General features: G+C 36.9%; 1 protein-coding gene across 1 annotated transcript; it reads right to left on the reverse strand.

The window, feature by feature from the left end:
* Positions 1-111: 111 nt before the first annotated feature.
* Positions 112-24,864, reverse strand: SEC62 (SEC62 homolog, preprotein translocation factor). The gene is made up of 8 exons (XM_027061464.2): positions 24,704-24,864; positions 16,655-16,763; positions 15,610-15,715; positions 10,306-10,510; positions 9,960-10,052; positions 6,974-7,034; positions 5,890-6,009; positions 112-2,033 (listed from the first exon to the last, which is right to left on the reverse strand). The coding sequence occupies exons 1-8, from the start codon at positions 24,737-24,739 to the stop codon at positions 1,561-1,563; spliced, it is 1,203 nt and encodes a 400-aa protein (XP_026917265.1). The 5' UTR covers positions 24,740-24,864; the 3' UTR covers positions 112-1,560.
* Positions 24,865-25,258: the final 394 nt, after the last annotated feature.

The following is a 25,258-nucleotide window of genomic DNA, read 5'->3' on the forward strand; positions in this document are numbered from 1 at the left end:
ATCAATGAACATTTGCCGGGAGGAAACTTATTAAAATGACTGTAGCCTTGACAGAGTTGCATTAACATCAACAGCTGTATTTCTGTCCACTTACAAGGAATACTATAAAGAAGCAGTCAAGCCATGTTTAATAAAATGTGTCAGTATGCAGAAAATGCCTTTTTTCACAATTAGAAAAATTTAACATCTTTAGTCAAACACTAGATGGGAAACAGCCTAAAGAAAAAAAACCTACCCACAACACCTATTTGAACTACAAAGCAAAATGCTCTGTGACTGAAGGAAAATAATATAATATTCATCATCATTTTAGAAGTGTCTAAATCCAAGGAATGATATTATGCTCATAGGTAAACACCAGATTTTTCTGAAAGATTTGTAACTAAGGTAATGCAAGGCATAAAATCAAACTGCAAAACTAGTTCAAAGCACTTAAGAGTCCAATGGTTCTCTTATGTTTTCTTTTATGTTCTTTATTTTAAATGGATTATTTTAGAACAGTAAATTATCTTTCATAGAGGTGCCTCCTGGTCTGGTAATACAGTACCTCCTTTCTGAATGTATCGATTTAAGATAAATCAAAATGAACATTAAGGCATACAAACAGCTACTTTAAGTCTGCTCTTATTTATTAAGGATCTTTTTAACTCATATTCAAATACATGGAATGTTGGCACAAAACTGAAGCTGCTGTAGAAAGAGCACAGATATGTTCTGTGGGTTATTGAAACTTCCATTTCTCTAAAAACATACCCTTACATGGTCTTAATTTTACAAATTTAAGTGTTGAGAAAAATGTCTAAATAATAAGTAACAATTAAAATAAAATGTTTATTTGTAAATTATGTACAGAATACATTTTACTTTACGACAAGGAAATGGGAAGAGCCATCATCTTCCAACCAGTGCTGTTTGCTTTCTCTGTTGGAGATGACTATCTTTCTCTGAGTCAGATGTACAAATCAGTTTGGATTTCCTAAGTTGGAAAAGGAGAATTTGTAGCTAAACTAAAAGTGTTACTGCACCATGACTAGTTGGCTTGTTTCCACAAAATGCTTTTGAACCCTGCTAACTCAGAATCCCAGAAATTCCCTGGTATACTTTTATAATCAACCAAAGCTTAACTATCAAGAACAAGGAGTTTAAGCATTTCATTTTAAAGAAACTGTGAAATGGCTACATAACTATGCATAATCTGAAATGTTGGTGTTTCTCTTTTATCCCTTTTGGTTATTTTGATTAATCTAACAGTAAAAAGCCATACAACTATCAAAAATGCCATTAATCTAAATATCATTGTGGAAAATGCATCTTTGATAACTATCAAAACAAGTAAGACCTACTTATTGTAAAATTATCAAATAGATACAACTTATAAATGGCTTTAGACTGTACCAATAATAGTATTCTATGAAATGAAGGACTGAATATAATTGCTTGGATGTCAAATACATTTCAGCAAATGGATTTAAAGAATGCTACAAATGTCATGTGTACATTAGGACGATCAGCCAACATAGAAAATCCAACCTCTTGCACTTTAGTCCCAAATTAGTCAGATTATGATTTTTCATGGGAAGATTTAGTTGTTTCTCCATCATTGTCTTCTTCTTCCTCTTCTTCACAATCCCCATCATCTGTTTGCTGCTCCAGTTCCTCTTTTGTGATCATTTCAAAATCATTCCCATTTCCACTACTGTGCTGGGATCGGTCATCTTCCCTCCTGTCACTGTCTGTGTCCGAATGCCGTTCTCCACCCGAGCCTTCTGTTCCAGGATTCCCTGGTCCTACTTTTCCCTCTTCATCTTCCTTTTTCTCACTGTCTGACTTTTCCTCACTGTCGGACTTCTGCTGCTTTTTGGTTTCAGATTTCTCATCTTTCTTTAAGTCTGCTTTTGGTCCTTTATATTCATGTGTGTACAGAGGCCTGAAGGAGTCAATGAAGCCCACGTCAGCAGTCAGATTTGGCAAGAACCAAAAGTGGTGCCTTCCTCCAGTTATGAGCCAGATGATGAGAAACAGAATGCAACGAGCTATAGGAGAAAAACGGCTCTAATTGAATAATTCAAGCATTGACTTGGATAGCAAGGAATATTAATAAAACACTGAAGAAACATTCAGTTTATTATTTGCACATTACATGTACCTTATATACAAACAATGAAATCCTAACTAATCTAGAAGCAACCACAGTATTCCAGGCACAGAACATTCTGCTCCAATCCTGAGGGCACACCTGACTACATCGTATATCAATAAGCACAGCCATCAGTTAGATCTTTCAGTATGCATGAGACTCTGATGTAAGAAAAAGGGAACAGAGTAGTAAGGGATGAAGGATATCTTAAGAAGCCTTTAAAAGGGAAAAAGCAAGGCTGCACCCTAACTTTCCTAGTAGGCACTTTTGCCTTTGTGAGGCAATTACTCTGTAGAAAAATATTAAAAATTATACTCTTTATGACCATAGTAGTATACATATAAAATAATCCTGCATAGGTTGTTATATACATGTGCATATATTACTAGTGCTGATTTTAAAAGAAATAAAAATACATTTCCAAAGGGCCCTAAATATATCATGGATCCAAGGCATGTGCATACTCTAAATGGTGAGTCTTCTAAGTAAAATTACACACTTCTGAACAATAAAAGAACATTTTTCTAGCTACAATTTTGTTAATTAACTATGTCACTTCTGCTTATTTAAGGATGATTCCTCTCCTAATATTAGGAAACAAAGCAAAGATTGCTTAACCAAATAGCACTTGAGGTTACTCTCAAAACTCAAACTCAAAACTGTGGTTAGATAATGGAAGAATTTGAGAATTTTAAAGTTTAGAGCAATAAGTTATCACAAACACAAACCCTAGTATTTCATATAGTTTTCTCTTCATCTACCAGTTATACAGAGCTATGTGATTTTCCTGTTTTGTTTTGTTACATATCAGGTCTGCAAAAAGCTCGGCCATTTGTGCCTCCTCCATTATTCTGCTTTGAGTAAATAAAAGGAAATAGTTATAGCTGCCTTGACTTTTAGGAAGCAGTGATTTCTATTTTCACAAAGAACATAAATATTCTGAAAGACTGTACACATTAATGTCTTTTGTGGTACAAACAGAAATGGCAAATATGTTTGCAATTATGATTTATTAATAAATTCCACTGATAAAAAGAAATGTCTTTTAAGGAGGCTGCACATTTTTTCTCCAAATAAAATTATGATACTACTATAGACTTTGTAGGGCTGTAAGACCAGTGGTCCATAATATGAAATTTTGGCTCAAATCCAACGAAAAGCAATATGGAAATGGCACAAATGAAACTTAAATTCTCCACATATATAAACTGGGCATAGCAGAATCCTAACAGGTTTTACAGTTCTTCCTCTATGGGGCATTAGATTACCAGGGGCAAAAGTGAAAGAATCATGGGAAAACCATTGTGATATGTACTGTCATACCATCCTTATACTAAACGGGACCCATTTAGAAAACCGCCAAAGGTCTTATACATATTCAGAGTAGCACCAAATAGAATTTTGACTAATATATAATACTTCATAGGATAATATAAAATAAATATCCAGTTTATAACTCAGCTACAGATCAAACCTATTTGAAAGTATATTTGGAACTCTAGTGCCTAAAAGAAGTAACAAAATGTTGGGTTTGTTTTCTGCTTTAATTTACAAGATTATTTAATCTATAATGCATACTTAAATCCATAGGGTATTTAAAATGAAAGATGATAGAAAACACTACTGAAAAAATGATATTTTAAAGAGCAAAAAGAAAGAGCTTCTAAATTTTCAGGGATTTGAGAGCCAGAGGTACTAATTTAAGTTTATAGCTTCTCATTCTTTTTTTTTTCTAATTTTTTAAAAACATTTATTTATTATTGAGAGACAGGACGTGAGCGGGGGAGGGACAGAGAGAGGTGGGGGGGACACAGAATCTGAAGCAGGCTCCAGGCTCCGAGCTGTTAGCAAAGAGCCTGACGCGGGGCCCGAACCCACAAACCGCAAAATCAGGACCTGAGCTGAAGTCTGACGCTTAACCAACTGAGCCACCCAGGTGCCCTAATATAGCTTCTCATTCTTGATGCAGGTAGTATACTACCACTAGTTAGCTGCTTCACAATCTTAGATATAATTTCTTGGTCCACAAATGCACTGTGTTACATGCAGAACCATCAGGGTATTTTCTGAAGGTGACTAAGCTAGAAGAGGAAAAATATGAAAGGTGGGTGAAGAAAGCTTCACACAGTCAGAGATCACAGAGAAAAAAGAGAAGCCCATAAACATGATAAACTGAATGAGAATACTACATAAGCTACAGGGTGCAGTTAGCGGCACTAACTCAGGACACCCTGATGTCCAGGGTGAAGGGTCACGCAGAGGCAAATTGCTAGGACTATAGGAGTAATGCTTTATAACACAGCAATCTATTATGTATCACAGACCTCAGAATAACATTTGCTCAGTTCAGATAATCTTGGTCAAAGTATGTCCTCTAACAACAGATATTAGGTCAATAATGTGATTTTTTAAATTTTGTATAGGAAGTACTCTCTTATGCCTTGGTGGAAAGGTGGATTTGTCAGTTAGGGAAAATAATCAGAACTTAGTACCATATACCAATATAAAATCTAGGTGGATCAAGGAATAATATACTGTAGGTAAGTTTAAATATCAATACACAGCTTTAGATAAGCTGAGAAAAACTTCCACTTCTTTCTCAAAGTAAAAAAGTTAAATTAAATCTGCCTACCCTTTATGGAAATATCTTCAAAGACTAGGATTTTAAGTAAAATAATGTTTTCTTTTTCCCATGGTAAGTAATATACTCATTGTAAAAAATACAGACAAGTATAAAGAACAACATTAAAATTATTCACAACTACTACCACTCTTCATATTTAAGTGCATTTCCTTTCAGTCAGATCTTCCCCGGCACTGAGTGATTCCATTTCTTTTCTTTTTTTTTTTAAGTTTATCTATTTATTTTCAGAGAGGAGAGGAAGAATCCCAAGCAGGATCTGTGCTGTCAGTATGGAGCCTGACGCAGGGCTTGATCTCCAGAACCATGAGATCATGACCTGAGCCGAAATCAAGAGTTGGACACTTAACTGACCCATCCAGGAGCCCTGAGTATCTCCATTCCAAAAAAACAAACAAACAAACAAAAAAAACCTTGCTAATTAAACAGGCAAAAAACTATTCCATTATTTTAATTTTACTGTTTGACTACTAGTGATAAGAATTTTTCAGCTATTTGTTAATCATTTGTTTTCAATTTCCTCATTTGAAGTAGATTATTTTTATATTGTTTTGTCTTTAGCTATAAAGACCCCATTCATCCAGGTGTGTAAAAAAACCATTACTTATGTCTCCTTGTTTGATTTTTAAAAACCATTTATAACATGTTAATGCATCTAGAATTTATTTTGGTACACAGGTGCAAAATTTTTCCCCAAGATGGCATTTACTGAATTGAATATATATTTATTAAGCTTATACAATTTAAGTATTTAATACAAGTTTCATTTGCCTTAAGTCAAAATACAAAAATGTCTTACTAAAAGGATTATGTCTCATAAATCATCAACCATCGTAAAAATATTAGTCTCTGTGATAGCTAAACTTTAAGCCATATCTACATGCAGATGAAGACACATTAAATACTTTCTTCACAACAGACCAAATCTAATCAGGTACATATTCTACCTCAAGCCTGAGTCAGTTTTGGGATATGACCCAAAAAGTAGGTCCATATACTCCTTGATTTGCCTACATTAGTGTTGCAATTAAGCTTTACCTGAAGCTCCAGATTATAGCCCAAATTGCTTGGTATATTCCTTACTGAGGTCAAATTTACTAATGCTACTTACCAACAGCAAGAAGAAGAATGCTGGCTACAAAGCAGCCTGCCCCCACACTGAGGTAATAAACACCTACTCTCATTTCTGCTGGCCAAAGCGGGAAGAGGGTGGCTGCTATCACTGCAATTACTAGAACAAGAAATGACAAAGTTACATAGAGAACTTTTAGATTAAAACTTAAATGGCTTGGTTACAATAACAGGCATCATATTCCTAAACTGAATATTCCTAAATACTCCTAAATATTCCATCCATATTCCTAAACTGAAATATAAACATATTAAGACATATAAAATTGCCATTTTTATAGATAAAAAATGGTAAATTTTATCAGCCATTTCACATAGCTCAACCTAACATTTTAACTATTACTCTTGAAGGCTAGAATTTTTCTAGTATAAATTACATGTAGTTAGAAAAAAGTGTTGTTTAAAAATGTGACATTGTCAGCTCCTTAAATGATCAACTGCTGCTGCTTTCAAGCAATGTCTTATTGTCTGACTGTATCTGTCTACTAACTAGAGGAGCCGAAAGAAACGACCTCCGAACAACACTAAACCAAAAAATGATTCCACTCTGAAGATTCTGAGTCTGGGGTGAAGCTCTGGCACCTACAGACTGAAAAGCTCAGCAGGTATTCTGATGGTTTTTCGGTAGTTAGGGAAACTGGATACAAGCATCTCCAGTTTTTTTCCTAAGTACAATGGGACCACATGGAATAATCAGAAGAAATCAGAAGTCTGGTTCTAGGTCTTCAGAAAGCAAGAAAGATCAGGATTCAAATTCTACCTCTATCATTTATAAGCTAAGTAACTCTAGGCAAGTTATTTAACCCCTTCAAGGCTAAGTCACCTTATTGCTGATTATTGATCACTGTATTTCTTTACCCGTGGACCACCTTTACCATTTTTCTACCAGGTTGTTAATCTCATTTTTGCTTTAATGTCTTGTAAATATTTTTCTCAGCTTGTCATTAACCTTCTGACCTTATTTCAAGTACACCTCTTTTAAAATAACTATTTTATGTTAAATATTTTTCTCTATGGCTTTTGCATTTTTATTTTCCTTTCTAAATTTTAGAGATTGTACTTACCAAGAATTAATCCCATGACAAATGTTTTAAAGTGAACCGGGTCATATATCCACACAAATACCTAGAAGAATCAAGAAACCCCAGTGCTTAAGGTTACATTAGAAAGTTAAGCTTAATTCTGTATCGTCTATAACAGTCACTTCCAACTTCTTCACATATAAGAACTAAGTTTCTAAGAAAACAAATTCCAAAGACCCTTCTTTCAGGAATAGTGTTTCTTTGGGTATTTATTCAGTTAGAAAAAAAAATGTTTTAAACTATAAATTCCTTAAGGCACTTACGTAAATTTCCACGTACTTGCATGCATTTAACAATTTGTTCATGTGTGCAAACCATTGCTTATTTTCACCCAAAGAGCAGCAACTGTGTAACTTTTTGTTCCTAATGTAATGGTGCACACTGGTATAAGGAGAAGCAGTCTGGGCTAAGAGCACAGTTAAATTCAGCCAGGCCCTATTACAGATCCAGCAGCAATCAACTCTACCTTATTCCCTCTCACTGTGAAACACAAAGAATCATTAATGAAGATCCATGCTTAGTGAACATAAAGATTCCATGACTAACTGCAATAATTTCATTGCCTCCTCCCTTGTGGAGAGTCTGTAGCCCATAAGCTGAGAACCACTGCTTTAAAGCTTGATTTGCTTTACACAAGAGAAGTTTACTTCATTCAGAACAATCAGAACTCTGCTCCAATCACCATCTAAAATTCCTACTTTTATCTCTTAGTTTCTATAAATATTACTACTCTTCCATTTCCTGATTCTATTTTGACCAGAACTCTATTGTCTTTGATTTCATTCTATTTCTAACACTGGGGGTTCCATTTCTCTTTTTTAAAAAATTAATTTTTTTTTTAATTTTAGAGAGAGAGAGAGAGCATACACGTGAACAGGGGAGAGGGGCAGAGGAAAGAAAGAGAATCACAAGCAGGCTCCACATAAAGCGAGGAGCTCGTTCTCATGACTGCAAGATCACATGACCCAAGCCACACAGAATCTGAAGCAGGCTCCAGGCTCTGAGCTGTCAGCACAGAGCCCAAGGTAGGGCTTGAACTTATGAAGCACTAGATCATGACCTGAGCCGAAGTTGAATGCTTAGTCAACTGAGCCATCCAGGCGCCCACCATTCTTCTTTTTTAACTGCACATTTCCCCTAGAAATCAGACCCATAGACATCACACCTGCCAGTTAGTGTTCTAAAAATCCAGTTTTTAAAGACATTTCCCACTTTTAAAATTTGAAAGCATGTTGCCTTCTATAGAACAAAATATAGTATTTTCAGGAATGCAAGCACTCCTGCTTTTGCTCAGGCTGTGTCCTTCACCTAATAGATCTGTACATTCCTTCAGTGTACCTGGTAATCTGCCAATCATCCTTCAAAACTTAGTTCAAGTGTTCAAGGTCTCCAGACCCTCCTTATCCTGTCTTAAATTTACTATTCTTTTTCTATTAAAAAAAAAAAATTTTTTTTTTTAACTTTTATTTATTTTTGAGACAGAGAGACAGAGCATGAACGGGGGAGGGTCAGAGAGAGAGGGAGACACAGAATCCGAAACGGGCTCCAGGCTCTGAGCTGTCAGCACAGAGCCCGACGTGGGGCTCGAACTCACGGACCGCGAGATCGTGACCTGAGCCAAAGTCGGACGCTTAACCGACTGAGCCACCCAGGCGCCCCTTAAATTTACTATTCTTAACTGATGTTCTCTTATCCTAACAGTCACCAACCTATGATACAGTAATATGTTTAAAAGCTTGTATCTTTGCTAGACTACAAGCACTTCCAAGAAGAGAATTTACCTTATTTATCATGCTTTTCCAAGCACCTATAATGTCCTTGCATATAGCTAATGTTTGATGTTTAACTGAAGGTGTTTGAACTTTCACATTAGGGCAGAACTGTGATCTTCTCTTCTAGTAGTTCTTAACCAAGGGTTCACATCAGAATTGTCCTGGGACACGTCAGACAAATTACACACACGTGCCACCCTTATATTCCATACTACAGATTCTCATGCAAGTATGTCTAGAATGAGCCAAGAGCACATATTTTCTGAAAAGCTTTCCCAGAATTTCAAACTCATAGCTCCAGGAACCACTACTTTATATATACTACTTTTGTATTAGATACAACAAAAAGAAATATGCCTTGAAATTCACAAGAATTCAATGGCCAGTATATAACTAATGTTTTTGTATTGGTTAAATGACTACATTAAGTAGTCTTCATGGAAGGCTACCATCACACAAATCTTCCATTACAAAAGAAATAAATACAATTTCCTTGAGTAAAGCACTAAGTAACATTGAAAATCTTAGGCCTCTAAAGTAGTGTATACTGTGTATAGTCTGAATATAAAAGACAGAAAACTAGTGGTGCCCTCCATTAACCATTCTACTCTTTTTTCTTTGATAGTAAGGAAATCCTGCATTTTAGCTAGGCAAATGACCACCAGTACAAAAAGCACATTTTTAACACTTTACTGCAGGTAGGCATGACCATGTGACCAGGTTCTGGCCATGGTAATCCAGGCAGAAATGCAACTGCTAGCCTCCTGGAAGATGTCCTTAGAGAGGAGGCATGTTCCTCATTCTCCTTTCTTCCTTTGGATGCAGATATAAGGCTAGCTGTCATTTTGGACCATAAGGTAACCTTTACTAATTGCCCCACACAGCTGCACCATAGAGCTGCCATAGCTGTACTACTAAATTTCAGATTTAACTGATGAGAAACAAGCATCTATTCTGTTTTCAGCCACTGTTATTTTAGGTTTCCTATTACTCACAGACAGCTGAACCTAATTCTGGCTAATATTCTATACATTTTTCGTAACTCTAATTCAGAGAAATTATTGATTTTTTTAAAAAGTAGTGTCTATGTGGTTAGATTTACCAAAATTACTTGTTTTCTTAGTAAAGTCATCACAGATAACTCTAAAAACTCCTATGGAAAACTGGATTTCTATTTATAAAGTAGATATGCTCACCTCATTTCCATCCAAAAAAACTTGATCATCATGTGGCTCAAGTTTGAATTTTTTCTTAGTTTCCTTCTTTTTAGGAGTTCCTGGAGTTTCTTCCTATTAAAGCACAAGTTAAGCAGAACGAAAAAAAAAAAACCACAAAAAGCAAAAACAATAAGACATTCATTCATAGTCAAAAAAAGTTTCACTATTTGAGACACAGAAATAAAAATTCTCAACCATGGTATTCGTAAGAACCCTAATGTATTTATCTTAAATGGTTGCTGCACAGCATTTCAAAAATGCTCATATGCCAGTGATCATGTGCAAATAATAATTTTTATTTTTACTTAAATTTAGCTAAAATCACCTTTTTGGATTCTTCCTTTTCACCATCTTTTTTTTTTTCTTTTTCCTTTTTTGTCTTTTCATCCTTTAGATTTTCTTTCCTGCTCTTTTTATCTTCTTCTTTTCCACTTTCGGCTTTTCCTTTCTCTTTTTCTTTTTTTATGTCTTTATCATACTTCATTTTCATTACTTTTAGTGCCCGGTGAAAAAACTGCTTCTTTAAAAGCCTATGGGAAAAATGGCATGAAATTACACTCCTTATCAATTATATAGATATAGACTGAAAAGAAAAAACACTAACCCCTCTGCCCCCACCCCCCCAAAATGAGCAAATATACACCGGCAACTCATGAAAGAAATTACAACTAGTAAATCCATGGAAAAATAGTCAACCCACCTCTAATCAAAACATGCAGTGCCAATTTGATTACATAAGTTTTTCACCTAATTTTTATTTTTCAACCATATAATTTAGATACAACAGATTACAAGTTTGGAATTATCCTTATGAAACTTTTCTCTGAATTAAGAGTAAATCAAGATGCTTCTTTATTTAATGTTAAATTTCAAATTCAAGAGCAGATAGAAGGGGAAAATAAATAAAACAGTTTAAGAAATGTTAGCAGATTAAAAATGTGCCCATGATTTGAATGATCTAAATCGTGTTTGCAGCAGTCTTCCTTGATGTTATTTTTTTCTCTCACGATTCAGCCTGCCACTATCATGAAATATCTTCAATTAAGTAATGAATAACTAAATATGCTAAGGTGATATTCCTGGACTCTGAAAACAACCACAGCAGTAACAAACTGAAAATTGTACAATATACTGGCAAAACACCAAGTATTCCTTGTTTCACTAATTTCTCTCAGTGCATTGTTCTTTACTCAGTAATTATTTTTTTTAAACATTCCTACCCGAGGGCTTTTGCTCTGTATGCCTTTCTTTGCCTGGAATGCTCTTCCCTCAAACAAGAATGTTCTTTTGGTTCACTCCCTCACTTCCTTCAAATGTTACCTTCTCAACTAGCCCTATCCTGTTTAAAATTATAAACCCATCCCCCATCCTCTCTCCTGTTTCCTGTTATCCTAGCCATTGCATTCATCTTCTAACTTAATATATAATTTATGTCTGTTTGCTCCCTTTACTAGTATAAACTACCTAAGATATCTTTGCTTTATTCATTTCTTCATCTGATGAGCTTAGAAGACCCTAAATTAAGTCAATCTAAGTGGTAGTTCTTTTCTAGCCTCACAATCCTACTCAAGAAACTGAGTTGCCCTTACTTTTGTTACCTAAAAGCCATCCTTTCAAATCTTATGTTCCAGTTTCAGAGTTCCTGATTTGCTTCTTCATTCCTTCCTTGATAATGTACAACTACCAAACACAACATACAAACTAAGTCTCAAATCCACCATCTGTGCCTGTTGACTGCTCACCTTTCTACCTCCACTACCTCCACTAATGCCTGCTCCAGCACATCATACACTTCTTAACTAAGTGCTTTCTTCCTGTCCAGTGACCACTTATTGCTGGTCATTATGTTGTGCCCTCTGAGGCCTCTGTTTTGAACTGCCTGGCTGGCCTTTATTCTGCTGCCCAACTGGGGTCCACTCCATGAACATTTCCACAAAACTAATTTCTAGGTCTTCTCATTTGGCCTTCTACTTGTTCAGATCTGCATAGCATAAAACTCTGCAACTGTCTGAAATGTCCCACAGACTGTACCATTAGTATCTGCCACCCATGTGCAGTTGATCCTTGAACAACACAGGTTTGAACTACGCAGGTCCATTTATACATGGATTATTTTTTAATAAATACAGTATGCCCTATAAGTGTATTTTCTCTTCCCTATGATTTCCTTAATAACATTTTCTTTTCTTTAGTTTACTTTATAATACAGCATATAACACATATACAACATACGTGTTAATCAACTGTTTATGTTCTCGGTAAGACTACCAGTCAACGAAAGCTGTTAGTAGTTAAGTTTGGAGGGGAGTTAAAAACATGGATTTTTGACTGTGTGGGGTTGACACCCCTTAACCCTCAGGTTGTTCAAGGGTCAAATGCAGACTATTAAACAATAAAACTGGTGTCGAACAAGTCATATTCAGGTACATGAGCTCAAATACCACCTCCACCACTTAACTACGTGGGTTTGGGTGCATTATTTAATTTTAGTAAAATTTCTATCTCACAATCACATGTAGATTGTTTATAGCATGGTGCCTGGAATATATGTACTCAAAGTAAGCAAACTTTGCTATAGCAAAACCTTGAATTTCATTTAATAGTTACAGAATATACATACACATACTTTGGTTTCATATTATTACATTATAGCATCAATCTATTCACTAGTAAGTAAAATTATTAACATATTCGTTGACAGGTCTTTAGAGAATGCCTACTTCAACTCACTCTATGACTGGAAAAGTGAGATGACATTTACTATTGTAACAAAACCAGTGCCTTCATTTATTTAACATATATAGTACAAATCACTCACACAAAGCTCTCTTACATTTCCACAGAACTACTTCCTTCTTCCAGTATGTTCTGCTCCCTTTGCCAGGATTGACTGTCCTTTCTCCCATTGTTTGCTGGGTAATCACCTATTTATGTTTCAAATTTTGATTAAACCTTTTCTCTGTGAAGCCACTCTTGACGTTTTCTCATCCCTGTCCTCCTTACAGAACACAATGCATTGTAATTAGTCATGAGTCTTCTCTAAAAGGCTAGAATATGTACTTTGGAGGTGGGGACCAAGTCACAGTCATCTTTGTATTCTTGGGGCCTGGAATACAACAGATATTTTATAACTGCTGAATACACAAATGGGATTGTTAAAAGCAGCTTATGCAAAGTCATTAAATTGTATTTTTTCCTCACCTCTTACTTTTTTTTCAGGTTTAACAAACATTTATTGAAGCCAGACATGTTTAAGACTTTCACCCATGTAACAATGGTAACGTTTTATTAAATGCCCACACTGTGCTAATTGCTATGGAGTTACACTAAAGCAGAAAATAGTCCTATAACTGCCTTCAGATATGGCTGGCAGGAAATTTTAAAAACTGATTCATATGCAACAATTCTAAAATAGCTAAGGGGTATAATGTATGAACTAACTTTATAAATGCTATAGAACCTTAGATACAAAGATTAATGTGGGCTGGAGGACCTGTGGAATAGCACATGGCAGAGATAGAACAGGAAGGATATTTATATTGAGAGGCAGGCAGGATTGACAAAAAACCATTTGGGGAAAATGGCAGGTTATGATCAATGAAAGACCAGAAAAAAATGAGTGTGGTATATGAATGAGAGTGAGAAAGACATTACTGGAGTAGTGGGTTGGAGATGCAAAGTCACATGTAGAGTTAGATTCATACTCAAAGCAGGCCATTATGAGGCACAGAGCACATTAGAAAAGGTTGCTCTGTGTATCATCCTACATCTTCCTGTTTTGTTTTTCTTCAGACTCCCTCAAGTCTACTGATCAACTTCATAAAATGAGACCAGACAAATATCTCTGTGGTTTTATTTGTAGTCAGGATGGAACCCACGAGGGCTGGCCATGGCTTATCAGAAGTGGCTCTGAAACATTTAGGTAGTTATGCTTCTCTATTTCCATGTAGAAAGGACACAAACAACCTGGCATGAATGGGAATAACATCTACAACGAAAAGTGAGTATATCTCTAGGTCTTTAAGGCTCTTCATATAACAAGGGATCAAGGCTCCTAAAAGGACAAGAGATATGGATTAATACTTGCTGCTCTCTCTGGGCTCACAGATTGAATATTCAAATAGTATTGACAGATGAACCCTTCATCTTAATTTGCTTCATTAAATGCATCATCATTTTGTTGGAGGAGGTAGTATATCATGGTGGTTAGGAGCATGGACTATGGAGCCAGAGTGTTGGATTTAGAATTACGGCTCTACTACTTTTGAGTAAATTACCTAGCTTCTCTGTTTTTTCATGTATAGTATCTTAATTTTCACACCATATGTAAAACAAAAATCTATTTTTGAGGCAGGCAGAGAAATTTGCACTTTGGAGCTCTACAGAAATGGCTGTAAAGAAAAATACCAGGTACATCACTGTTAGCTCATTCCTGTCCCAACAGTGAAATTTTCATTGTTTCTGAAAGGTCCAACAGTGACTCTACTTTTTGGCAACTAAGAATTTTAAGAAATATTTGATAGTTCTTTAACATCACAGTTTTATTTTTTGTTACTTCGTTTTGTTTTAGAGAGAAGGAGAGAGAGAGAGAGTCAGTGAGCTGGGGAAAGGAGCAGAGGTAGAGAGGTTGATACTCAGTGTGGAGCCCAATGTGAGGCTCAATCCCATGACCCTGGGATCATGACCTGAGCTGAAATCAAGAATCGGATACTCAACTGACTGAGCCACGCAGGCACCCCTAACTTCAGTTTTAAAACCAGGTTGGGAAACAGTGGTTTTTAGAGGGGTGTCATGTGACTGATACTTGAAATTCCATTAAACAACATATTAGCAAATACTATGTGTATCTCCCTACCAAACATAAAATAATCTAAAATGTAAGATTCCTACCAACTATAAACTTCAGTGATAAAAACAAAATTTGGTTTATTAACATCTTAATAAATATGCCTAATTATTTTAGTAAGTAAGCCAAGAGAAAAAACTGAAAGAAAAATCAATATATTTATTTTCAGAGGAAAGTGGTTTTTGTATACCACTCACCATCAGAAGTTTTTCCCAAAGGAGAAGTACCTATTATGAAAAACATGGATATGTTACTGAACTATCTATGCTTCACCATGGAATCAAGAAAAGGCAGATGCTGTCGTTGCCTTGATTTTACAAGGAATACATTAGCAATCACCAACAAAATAAGGAAGGGTACCTGACTGACTAACCCCATACAGGCACAAAAACAAACAACCCAGATATAGCAGGTCTATTAGGAATCCCTGCCAAAGTTTTGGGAAAGACTCCCTAGCCATTTGCGTAGAAAAGAAAGACTTTTTTTGGTGACTTTTAACACTGGTATAGGATTTGTATTGCTGACCTTTCAGCTCGGTCAGCCTGGCAAATGTATAATTGTAATATAATACAAATTAAAATTATGAAAATATCATAGTCTAATACCAAATAAATGCATTTCCAAAGGTACTGAAAAAAATCCAGGTTGCATGAAAAAGCTCTGTTTGAGCTATGTTCTAGTATCACTACATTTAATGATAAAAATGGGGAAGGAGCTTTAGGACTATGGCAAGTATTTTGAAATCACTACTTATGTTATCCATCACTAAGAAATAAACACTACCTGTTGCAGTAGTCAACCACAGACTCCCTTGTTGTAAATAAAGCTTCCTCTCCTTTCTTGGCCTTTGCCCACTTTGAATCCAAAAGGCAATCCACTGCTTTTGAAGCTAAAGAAAAAATTTATCATTTTAAATTATGTATACATGGGAATTTATGTCTAAGTAATAATTTATAAGATATTCTGGCATCAGAAAATAAAACCAAATTCAAAGGAAATTAATTCAGACATGATCATGATAGATAAACAATTCCTCAAAACTTAAATTTGTGAAACACAGCAATAAGGATCTTTTTAAAGTAATGTTGGGAAATAACTGACATTCAAAAATATGAACTAAGACCAGATATATTATGTGGAAATGTTCTAGACAAAAACATTTAAAATTAATATAAGTATCATTCTTATCACATAATCACAATTAAATGTAGAATAAACAAACCAAAAATCTTCCCCTGACAGTAAGAGAAATTCTGTTATCAAGTTTACTGTGACCCACTGAGAAATAAGCTCTGTGAACAATCTACTGCTATCACAAGAAGAAACTAAATATAGTAGGTCTGATGAGACTAGCATTTATTTTACTTTCATATTATTTTTTTTCAACCACTATTTATAAGCTACAGGGCCATATTATAGATGACATTAGCTTATAATGAGGTCCTTTGGATTATGTGAAGAACCAAAGCTCCTACATTGATTGGTTCCATCAAACTTGTTTCCCATTGAATTCTATTCCAGAGTTTTACAAAAAGATTATCTTCAAGTACTTTTACTATCGGAACAAACTGTAGTATTATCACTGAAAATAAATCCCATTAAAAAAAATTGCAACTAGTGTTGCAACAAAGCACTTTCTTTTGTCTTTTTACTACTGACATTTGCAATCAAAAAAGGCAAGAACAGGATAATCAACTGCCATATGTCCATTACCCAGCTGCATCTTTGTATAATACTTGGAAAGCACTTTTAAAATGTCTACATATCTCAAATTTAGGTATCTTCATAAAATATGTACACTAATAGAATTTTACTGATATAATCCTACCAATAAAATAATCAACTCGGTGCCCCATCATATTGGTGGACTTTGTTGGACAGTTGAATCGAAGATACTTGGCTACAGCCTTCTCTTCTTTAGATGGTTCACCAACTTCCTGCAAAATAAGAATATTTAGTGTAATCATTTACTTCACAAATTCATGTGTTGAATTTACATATGTGTTCTACAAATCTTTTAAAGTGGAGTATAAGCCTTTCTTTCAAGTCTTCTCTGGAGGAGACCTGATAATATACACAAAAGACAGAATAGAGATTTAAAAAATTACATGTTTTTCAAATACTTGTTGATAGGGCCAAAACCTGCCTCTTCACCTCAGCTAAGGCATTTCTTTTGAGTTGTTTTTCCAGTATGGTAACTACTTTGTACTAGCTCACCTCACTCTTGCCCGGTCTTTTTTTATAAGCCACAAAGCAGTAATTTCAAAGATTAAGAGGTTGCCAGTAGTGAGTGCCCAAATGTCAAAGTAAGTAGAAACAGGTGTCATAAGTAAATGTTAAATTTAACAAAGCTATGTACCCTGAACAATGGACAACAAACTACAGGAGGAATTCCCAAATTAACCAGAGAGATCTGTCCCAGTGTGGGAGCCATAAGAATACTATTTCAGATACTAAAGAGGTGTATTCTCTTCCCTTTCAATTACTCCTGTGTACGTATTCTCCCCAACTAAATACTGAAGAAAATGAAGGCAATCTACGTTTGTATACATCTGATACACTTTTAGAAGTTGTTGTAGTGCTATAAGCTACAAAAACAAAAGTACTGTCTTTAATTACATATGTAAGCATGATACAGAGAGCACTCAAGCAATATTCTCAGCAATGTATAATCTAAATGTGAGTAATTTCGGGAAGGTCTGTTTCTTAAATGAAGTGCCAAATATTCGTAAAGAACTATCTGCCAAGAATCTAGATGCTGAAAACAATTAATGCTAAAGACAGTTATGTTTTAGATAAGACATTCTAATAACACAAAATAGAAAAAATAATCCAAGTTATCAGTCTTTATGTCAGTTTTCCCACAAATTTCAGTTAAGTCTGAATTCAGTTATGTTTGATGAAAATGAGGAACAATGAACAAACCAAAGTACCAGCTTCAATTTTATCCTGAAAAGGAGTAACTTGTTGGATGAAGTGAAAGCCTGTACTTTGGTTGTTAAATCACCTGGCAGCTACTTCTCATATTTCTTACTCTGCATTTTCCAAATCCTCTTCTCCCAGTTGCCCAATTAACAGTGTATGATTCTTATACTTTACTAGTACCCCATCTGTGGGTTATGTGTGGCAATAAAAATTAAGAGTTCAAACTATTCAATCCAAATGAAGACTACAGTGAAAGCCAAATATTTGCGTGAATAAAAACCTTTAGTTTTATATAGAAAAATATGTATCATACAAAAGTAGAATCTTGAAAACATTGCATTTCAAAATTAACACTATTAACAAAAATTAATTCACAAAAGTTAACACTCCCAGTTCACTAAAACCACAAGGTTCATAATGATTTGAACCACAAAGTATACTTTCTGACACACTAAAAGGAGAAAAAAATCTACATTTCAATTTGTGTGTGTGTTTAATATTTATTTTGAGATCGTGCACAAGCAGGGAAAGGTCAGAGAGAGAGGGAGAGAGATAATTCCAAGCAGGTTTGGTGCTATCAATGCAAAGCCCTACACTGGGCTCCATCTCATGAACTGTAAGATCATGACTTGAGCTAAAATCAAGAGTTGGACGCTTAACCAACTAAGCCACCCAGGCACCCCTATATTTCAATGTTTGAAATCACACTAACATATATTAACATGTTAGTATCATGTTAAATGATAGTATTAAATTGTGGTTGAATAATACAATGCATTTCTAAGAGGCTCATCTATTAGTAAATAATATCCTATATATTTGTGTATTCCAAAAAGTAATATTACAAATAGTTGAAAATAATGAGCTACTACTAATTGGCTTATGGAAACCAATTCTATTTTATTATCACACCCACCTATGCTCAATTTTTTTCTCATTTGATACATCTGTTGTCAATGTAAAGTTTTATGTAATTAACTGATAAGTTATTACTCTATATGCTTGATTAAAAAAAAACCATGGGAAATAAGTCTAGATAAACATAAATTGTTCAAATACATACTTACTGAGTGTATACCCTAGAATACCTTTAGGTGCTTCAGTTAATACCAAAATTTGTAAAGCATGATACCTATCTTTTGTTATAATTATACAAAATAGCAATTGTTATTTTCCAAAATCATATCATACATATTTCTCAAGCACATCGACTTTAGGCGTGACAAGTCTATACTCATACTAGCACCCAATCAAACCATTTACTAAACACAGGTATAAATGTACTCATCTACTGATTGTTGACAGAGGCATCACATGTAAAATCTGATATGAGGATACACAAGAAATGGAAAAGTCTATTTATTCTATTATTATACAGTAGGGAATCTGATACTACATGAATCCATAACACTTTTAAACCTCACTTTAACAACTAACTTCAAAGTTCACCAAACTCTTCTAACAACATCAAGACAGACTCAAGTAATTAATCTACTTTTATTCCTTTTCCCTCCTTGGTAAATTAAAGATACTACTAAGCAACAATGAACAGAAGAGACCCAGGAAATATGGACTTGGATAATCTTTCCCACGTAGATACAGTTACTTGTCCAGTTACTTTTTTATTAAAAAGTATCAATAACTTCCCTTGAAGTAATTCCCTAGAAATGTAGTGAATTCTATCAAGATATTGGTGTAACACAACTTATAACCTTCCTTGCTCCTTCTTCAAGTTCAAATCTTAATAGGTTTCCAATTTGTTTTGTGAAATATTATGAAATGTTCATTATACCACATATAAGTTATCATATTGTAGAATGCCTTTAAGAGAAAAGTATAGAATTTGTTCCATCTGCTGGGGCTTTGAAGCCAGATAGAAAGATTCTGGCTTTGAAGCCTGAAGAAGCCAGAAAGAAGACTACCAAGAGAACATGACCATGGGAAGCTGGTTAGAGAGATCCTGCCATGGAGTCTTCACTCTCACTGCTGCCCTGCTAAAGCGTATAAAACAGTCTTATTCTCTTCCTGTTTACGCATTAGACTATAATACTTCCCCTCTTTGTTCTCTTTTGATGTGAACAAATCTTCAGAATATTTTCATAACTTTTCTAGAAACCTTCTAACAAAAAGGTGAAGGCCTTTTGGGAATAGCATCAACCACTAATAAAGAGAAGCCAGGGGTGCCTGGGTGGCTCAGTCAGTTAAGTGTCCGATTCTTGGTTTCGGCTCAGGTCATGATCTCACGGTTTGTGGGACTGAGCTCCCCACTGACAGCATGGAGCCTGCTTGGGAGTCTCTCTCTCTCCCTCTCTCTCTCTCAAAATAAATAAAAAAACATTTAAAAAGTCTTGAGAGAGAGAGAGAAGCCAGCTCATCAACCCTTAAATGAAGAGAACTTTATAGCTCAATGAATGAGCTCAAATGTCTTAGAAAGCAAAGAGCCAATAAGGTTTTTGAGGCTAGACTGCCATCTTTGCACCCAAATACCAAGATGCTGGCTGCTGCAACTCACAACCCAAAATTATGTAAGTTGGTTAGAACACTCTTTTTAAATTACTTAAATACTATTTTTACTTTAGAATAGATCAACATGCAAATACTGTAATGAAATAGGGGTTATCATTTTTAGCTATATTTTATTTTAGCCAGTAGTTACAAGAATTTTTTTGAGAAAAAACATTAGATCAAGAGTCAGTAAGCCAGTCTTTGGGGTGCCTGGGTGGCTCAGTCAGTTAAGCATCTAACTCTTGGTTTCAGCTCAGGTCATGATCTCATAGTTTTGTGGGTTTGAGCCCTGTGTTGGGCTCTGCACTAACAGCGAGGAGCCTGCTTAGGATTCTCTCTCTCCTGCCCCCCTCTCTTTGCCCCTCCCCTGCTCGTGCTGTCCCTCTCTCAAAAATAAATAAACTTAAAAAACAAAAAAAAAAGCCAGTCTTCTATCTTACAGAATTTAAAAAATTTTTTTAACGTTTATTTAGAGACAGAGAGAGACACAGCATGAAAGGGGGAGGGGCAGAGAGAGAGGGAAACAGAATCGGAAGCAGGCTCCGAGCCATCAGCCCAGAGCCTGACGCGGGGCTCGAACTCGCATACCTCTAGATCGTGACCTGAGCTGAAGTCGGACGCTTAACCGACTGAGCCACCCAGGCGCCCCTGTTACAGAATTTTTTTAATTGCTACATTCAGAAGAAATAAGTTTGGTTGATCTGTCAAGTGAAGTAAGGAAAAAAGAAAAAGGTTAGTTAACAAATTATAAATGCGTATCTTCATGCAAGCAGTGTAAAATATTTGTGAAATGCAAATAGATTAACAGAGTAAAACCTGAAAGCTGGAGGGGGACTTAGGTAAATTATTTGCTTAAAGTCACACAGCATGTTACTAATAAAGCTTCACAAGAGTCTCTGTATCTTGACTATGACAGTGCCCTTCTGTGTTTGACTCCTATTGCAAGCAAGCCCTCCAGAAAGCCTCTGGGTGAGTTTTCGGACTCAGGACTGGCTTCATGGGTTCTGTCTTATTTTCTTCAGAAGGTCTCAGAGAGTCAGATTATATAGTCACAAACTTTCTCTTTCCTTCCCTTTTCTGAAATTAAGCATACAGGCCCATGACATGTCAGGGTTTTACTGCTAGGAAGACAGATGGGTACAATAAAATTAACTGAGATGCAGATCACCAAAGTTCTAAGAATTAGTAAGCCATTTAAATGTCCCCACACTCAACCGAATACACATCAACAGAATACTAAATGGGAGGTTTCTCTCTTTAGCAGGGACAAGTCATGTTAAATCTTTATGTTATATTATTTAATATAAGGACTTCAGGGTTAAAGTATTTCCGAATTTTTTTTTTTTTTTTAAACCACTGGGGAGGTATAAAGAACACTCAACTGGGAACTAGAAGACTTGGTCTAAATCTGGTTTTACTACCTTGATGACTGACTCTGGGTCAAGTCACATAACCTCACTGAACCTTAGTTTATCCATAAAATGATGGTGATATATTAGATCAGTAAGTTTTATACTAGTAATACTTTTAGATGTAGGTCCCAAAAATAGTTTAAGGACGATGAGTATGGGATAATGGTAGGGGGTACCAGGTTATAGGGCTTTACCTCTTGCTTTTCCCATAAGAACGGCATTTGTGCAAAAGGATTCCAAACAAATTCTATGTGAAAATCCTTCTCAACTCTAAACTTTCATGATACCAGGATTCCAAACCAGTAAGCACTTTGCTAACCAATATGCCCATACTGTATATTTTTTTAAAACTTGCATAATTCATTTCTTAAATCTTAAAATTATTTACTTTCAAATGGTTCATTAATTTGGATTGAGATCACTCTCATTTGAGAATCTCAATCATTAAAATCTCCTAACATTAATAAACATGTAGCTCACTTCCAGTTTTCAGTGATCAGTAAAGTGAATCCAAGAAGAAAGTGTGACAAAATAGTCCCCTTCTTTCCAACTTTGATGGGATATCAGAATCTGAAATTATGTAACACTAGAAAAAGCAAATGAATTAGCTACTTTTCCAAACTCTGATATTATACCAATCATTTCCTCCAATGTAAAATTACAATTCAAGGTCACTTGAATTTATTAAACATAAGAATCTTTTCTAAATATGAAACATCAAGTAACAAACAGGAAACTCAGTTAATATTAGACTTTTTTGCCCAAAAGTCTTATAAAAGAATCTTTTCTGTAACTTAAACTCTGAACTTTGACATTACACTTGATCTTTTTGTCCAAAGTGAGGCCAATATTACAGTTTCTGATTTGGGGGGTGGGGGGGACCCAAGGACATTGTAAGATATTGTACACTTGTATTAGTTTGTTAACACTGCACAGCAGTACTTCAAATAGCACTCCCAAGATCTCTACAACATTCTAGTACAGCTACGTGTAAACCTCCAGGATGGGAATAATAAATGTTAATATGCTTTTATTTAGGAATATGCCAAACTGATGTTTAACAATCGGATCCTCACATATATATCTAATCCCCAAATTCACAGCAGTGGATAAATAGCTATACTTTACGGAATTCACAAGGTGATGGTTTATTCACTGAATGGACAGCTGTTAATCTTTCTTCAGTCCGTCAGAGTGCTTCACAGAAACCAAAACAGCCAACCCAAACCTTTCATCCTTTTGGAGAAGGGGAAAGGAAGGAGTTACATGCCAAACACTCCTAATAACGTCTATAATCTTCAATAGCAAATCACTGACTCACCTATTTTTGCAACAACCCTACAACCTCTCCTTTTTTTGAGGTACATATCCTTTCTTACAATTTGTAAGTCGAGGTGAAAAGTTAAGTAACTTGCCCAAAGTTACACAACCAGTAACCAGTGAAACGAGGGTGCAAACAGAACACTCTGGCTCCAGCTTTAGGTCCCTGACACAACCACCACCATGCAGCTTCTCCATCTACCTTACTCTTTAAGACAGGATCGAGACGGGGAAAAAAAGCCGCTGTTCAAAAGTGAGTAAGGTTCACCTTCACAACGTTAAAGCTGAAACTGGGCAAATATGTGTGTTAAAGGGCATAAAATGCACTCTGTGTGTGAGTTTACGTACGGTGAGTACACATTTGACTGGCAACTTCAATACAAACTCTAATGCAAGTACGATAACACCAAATCCTGCCACTGGGAGTAGGGTCATTAGAAACTTCTTCCATAATCCCCTTAAACCCTGCTTTGATGACCTGTTGGAACCTGGGGGAACTTGTCTCTTTCTGATTCTCTCCTGCGCTCTGCTCGGAAGACTTTCTTACTTCTGCCCAATCCCACAATTCCAAATTTACTGACGGCTGGCATCTTCCCCCCCCCCCCCCCCCCCAGCGCTTCCTAGTCTTCAGGAGAATTTTAACGTGCATGGCTCAAATCACCTCTGGTGTAGTCCAATTAAGTGATACATTTTTTTTTTTAATGGAGGAACAAAACATTACACAGAAAAAAGTCATTCTAGGCAATGAAATACCAAGACACAGAAGGTCAACGATGAGTGTCACAATTTGTGATTGGCATCGTAACAACTCACAACATTTTATCCATTTATGATGCCGTCGGAAGGTTTCCAGGCAGATAAGCTTAGGAGGCAACGACTAACAGAAATGATCCTGAGTCTAAGACGTTCCATGTGTTTAATCCTCTCGGCAAAAAGCTAGAACAACAGGGGGAAAACGGCAGGGAAGATGGGCACAGATGACAGGCATGTGGAATGAGGGAGGCATGTTATGTAGGTTATGGGGCCGGCACACTGGCATGTGAGAGGTTTCTGGGCGCGACCAGGTCGTCGCAGTACCAACGACGCTGTGTTTATTTACACCGTGTCGCCTGGAAGAAAGCCGGAAAGCTTCAACTGGCCTGTTCCTAACACTGAGAAAGGAGGATATACGCAACTGAACATCTGGATTGCCAGACCGTCGCCCGGGCCCCCGGGGCAGCTGACCAAACTGAGGTTACTCCCTCACCTACGTTCCTCCCATTTGCGCACAAAGAACCGAATGCTTTAGGTCAGCCCTCAGCCTCCTCCCACCCTAATTACCATGGCCTTAATTTCGGGATAACTAAGGCGAGAGGATGAGGTAGAAAAAAGGGAGGGGAGGAGCCCGGGGAGGTCGGTGTCTGAGCTCGCGAGGAGGCCTGGGCCGGAGCAGTCACAGGAATCCGAGGCTGGCGGACGCGCCTCCGCCGCCGATTCCGAGCGCGGCGCCTCTTACCTTCCGCCGCTGCCCCACCACCTCCGCCTCGGTCTTTGCCGTCGCCAACACCGCCCCCCCTCAGGCCCCTCACAACGACGCAGCCCGCGCCCGGAGGCCTCGCGGAGGAACCCCCACCCCGTCTTGCCCTCGGTTTCGCTCGCCTTTCCGGGGGCTTCCCTCGCTTCTTCTACTCCCGAGCGCCCTGAAGCCCCCCTACCCCGGGGCTCGCCTTTACTACCTGGATCCGCTTCTTGTGTCGCCTGCGTTCCGCCATGTTGGCTGCTCCGCCCGGTTCCCTCTGACGTGGAGCGAGGAGGGGCGGGGGGGGGGGGGGCGGGTTGGAAACCTCGCGAGAGCGGGCCGTGGGCCCGTTATGTAATGTGGCGGCTGGCGGCTAGCGTCCGGCGCCGGGCGCCCTGGGAGGGAGAGGGCCCGGGAGAGGCTGGGACCCGGGCCGGCCGGGCTTTGTTGACGCCTTCTCGCTCCTCCTCACTCGCTCCTTTTGTTGCGGGAGCTGGAAATCTCTGGGAGCAGAAGGAAATGGAGAAGTGGTTCAGAGAACAGAAGGGCTGGAAAGAGTCCTTGGTTCTCAATCCTGACTGAGCATCTGAATCACCTGGGAACTACTAAAATACAGATTCCCGGGCCCCACCCCACGTTTGGGGTGGAGTCTTTCTCAGAGAGATAGTATCACTAAGATCCACGGAATTCAGACGTCTCTGTGGCTATTCCTGTGTTTTCAACGAGTCCTGACCCACCCACTCCCCATGTGTAAATTCTTCTAACCCCATTT

This window comes from Acinonyx jubatus, chromosome C2 (genome assembly GCF_027475565.1).
Source record: "Acinonyx jubatus isolate Ajub_Pintada_27869175 chromosome C2, VMU_Ajub_asm_v1.0, whole genome shotgun sequence".
Classification (NCBI taxonomy): Eukaryota; Metazoa; Chordata; class Mammalia; order Carnivora; family Felidae; genus Acinonyx; species Acinonyx jubatus.